Source organism: Muntiacus reevesi, chromosome 9 (assembly GCF_963930625.1).
Source record: "Muntiacus reevesi chromosome 9, mMunRee1.1, whole genome shotgun sequence".
NCBI classification, from domain to species: domain Eukaryota; kingdom Metazoa; phylum Chordata; class Mammalia; order Artiodactyla; family Cervidae; genus Muntiacus; species Muntiacus reevesi.
Window position 1 is genome coordinate 45,515,632 of NC_089257.1, and position 2,913 is coordinate 45,518,544.

General features: G+C 38.6%; 1 protein-coding gene across 1 annotated transcript; it reads left to right on the forward strand.

Annotated features, from left to right (window-relative positions):
• The first annotated feature begins 1,613 nt into the window (after positions 1-1,613).
• Positions 1,614-2,576, forward strand: LOC136174791 (olfactory receptor 10A5-like). The gene has a single exon (XM_065944999.1). The coding sequence runs from the start codon at positions 1,623-1,625 to the stop codon at positions 2,574-2,576; it is 954 nt and encodes a 317-aa protein (XP_065801071.1). The 5' UTR covers positions 1,614-1,622.
• The last annotated feature ends 337 nt before the right edge of the window (positions 2,577-2,913 follow it).

Here is a 2,913-nt window from a genome sequence, read left to right on the forward strand (position 1 = left end):
TTTCCTGATTTACTTTTTCCTTTGCAATTGGGCCAGAGTTTTTGTTTGGTTGCAGTTTACAGAATTTGTTTTAATTTGTTGTTCTGTTTTAATCATTTGCTAGGTTGGTTAGTGAATAAAATTATTCCCCATCCTCAAAAATTAAAAAAAATTCATATAAAGACATATGGCTGTGTGAATCTTTTAAAACTTGTTTGCATTTAGGGATGCTTTCAGTTCAAAAAGTCATGTCTCCTTTTAGCTCAGAGATGTTTATTTTTCCTCTGGTACTTCTTCGAATGTTCTTTTTCTTTTCTCCTTTGTTACATATTCTGGAATGCCTATTAAATTGATTTTATTTACTGTATTTTACTTCATAATTCTTCTTAATATTTTTGTCTCTTTATTATATTTTCTCAGTAATTTAGATATAAATTCTCTTGTGTTCTAATTCATTAATTCAGTTTTCTTAACTTTCTAACCCTGGACTCTATGATCTTTTAATTTTATTATCATGATTTCCCCCCAGGTAGTCTTTTCTAACTATATCCTTGTTTCTCTTTTACTTTGTGTCAACTTTGGTTTTTACTACTCCTAATAATGTTTTATTTCTGTTAGTAGATGTGTGTTGTTCTTACTATAGTTCTCCATCCACATCTAATTCCCTTTCATTTATCCCAGTCTCTTGGCCCACATCATTTTCCAACTTTATCTCATAATGTCTCCATTAGAATTTAGTACTTTAGATTACCTTGATAGCAAGAAGAGAACCTCTTGATAACCAGTTGCAAATTAGAAGCAAATAATGTAAAATGAGGATCCAGTTGAGTCTGGACACCTTGATGTTAGTGGTATTGATTCTCTTCTATCTTCAGTGTGATTTGGCAAAAATTCCAATTGTAATTCTCATAACCATTAATGAAATAATCCCCAGATCAAGTCAAAACTGTTCAATGAAGCATGGTTTAATAGAAATCAGAGTACTTCAGAATCCAACAGATGTGGTTTAGACTCCAGATTTGCCACTTTAATTGTTATTTATTAACTTCTCTGGGGTCAGTTTCCTCACCTGTAAAATGCACATGTATAAGGATAAAGCACATGCATATGTTAATACATACTAGCTCCTCATTCACCTCCCAAATTCTAACCGGGCAAAAAAGATTTATGAAGAGGAGAAAATTAATTAGATGCATTATCTGCATCATAACCATAAAGATATTTCTAAACTTATGATAAATCCACATGTATGTGTTCTTTAATGAAATCATGAACATTTTGCTTGTTTCTCAAAAGTTTATGTGTTTTTAGGACTATCACTACCTCCCAAAATGGACCCTTTGGTGGTTCCTTCAGGGATACGTGTATCTGATTAGGCATAAACTTTCCCTATATGTCAACGTGCAAATAGAAAAATATCAACTCTTCTGAAACCTGACCCAGGGTCATTTCAGATCTGATGCTGTGGCCCTTCTTCCTTGTGCTTTTATTCTCAGATAACACAAGATAATTTCCCTTGCAACTGAGATCCTGATCTTGCTTCTTTCCCTGACACTAAGAAGGATTCTGAAAAACAAATCCAGAATCTGACTCTTCCAATAAAGAATCTCTGTGACTGCAGCTGGGGGTTCATTCTTATATTTATGGCTAAAGGAAACTGGACAAGAGTAAGTGAGTTTATCCTCATGAGTTTCTCTTCCTTACCTACTGAAATACAGTCATTACTCTTCATGACATTTCTATTCATCTACCTGGCCACTCTGCTGGGAAACAGCCTCATCATTCTGGTTACCTTGGCTGACCCCATGCTGCACAGCCCCATGTACTTCTTCCTCAGGAACTTGTCCTTCTTAGAGATTGGCTTAAACCTGGTCATTGTGCCCAAGATGCTGAGGACACTGATTGCCCAGGACACAACCATCTCCTTTCTTGGCTGTGCCACTCAGATGTATTTCTCCTTCTTCTTTGGGGTTTCTGAATGCTCCCTCCTGGCCACCATGGCCTATGACCGCTATGTAGCCATCTGCAGTCCCTTGCACTACCCAGTCATCATGAATCCAAGGTCACGTGCCAAACTGGCAGCTGTCTCCTGGTTTCCAGGCATTCCTGTAGCTACTGTGCAGACCACGTGGCTCTTTAGCTTTCCATTCTGTGGTAGCAACAAGGTGAACCACTTCTTCTGTGACAGCCCGCCTGTGCTGAGGCTGGTCTGTGCAGACACAGCACTGTTTGAGATCTATGCCATCCTTGGAACCATTCTGGTTGTCATGATACCCGGTTTGCTGATCCTGTGTTCCTATACTCGCATCGCTGTTGCCATCCTAAAGATTCCATTGGCAAAGGGGAAGCATAAAGCCTTCTCTACCTGCTCCTCTCACCTGCTCGTCGTCTCCCTTTTCTATGTATCTTTAAGCCTCGTCTACTTCCGCCCTAAGTCCAATAATTCTCCTGAGAGCAAGAAAGTGCTATCATTGTCCTACACTGTTGTAACTCCCATGTTGAACCCCATCATCTACAGCCTGAGAAATAATGAGGTGAAGAATGCCCTTGGTCGGACCTTCCACAAGGCCCTAGGCCTTAGAAACTGCATCCCATAAGCATTAACAAAGAATACTAAAGTTTATCAAATAAGGAACAGTTTGATATTTAGAATAGCTCTGCCTATCTCTGTAGTGATGAAACCCACCTCTGAAGTGACTATTGGAAAACTCAGTGAAGAGAAACCATCACAGAGGTGGTTTAGACCTATCACCACCACCTGGAAAATTCCTCTGCTTCTCCAGCATAGACTACATTCTTTTCTTATTGTCAATTTAACACTTCTGTGGCCAAATAATCCCAGATATTCACATTCCTCTTTCCATACTGTTAACAGTATGAAACTGCTTATAATCCTAGCATGGGAACACACATAATAAAAAAGGGCAAAACCCA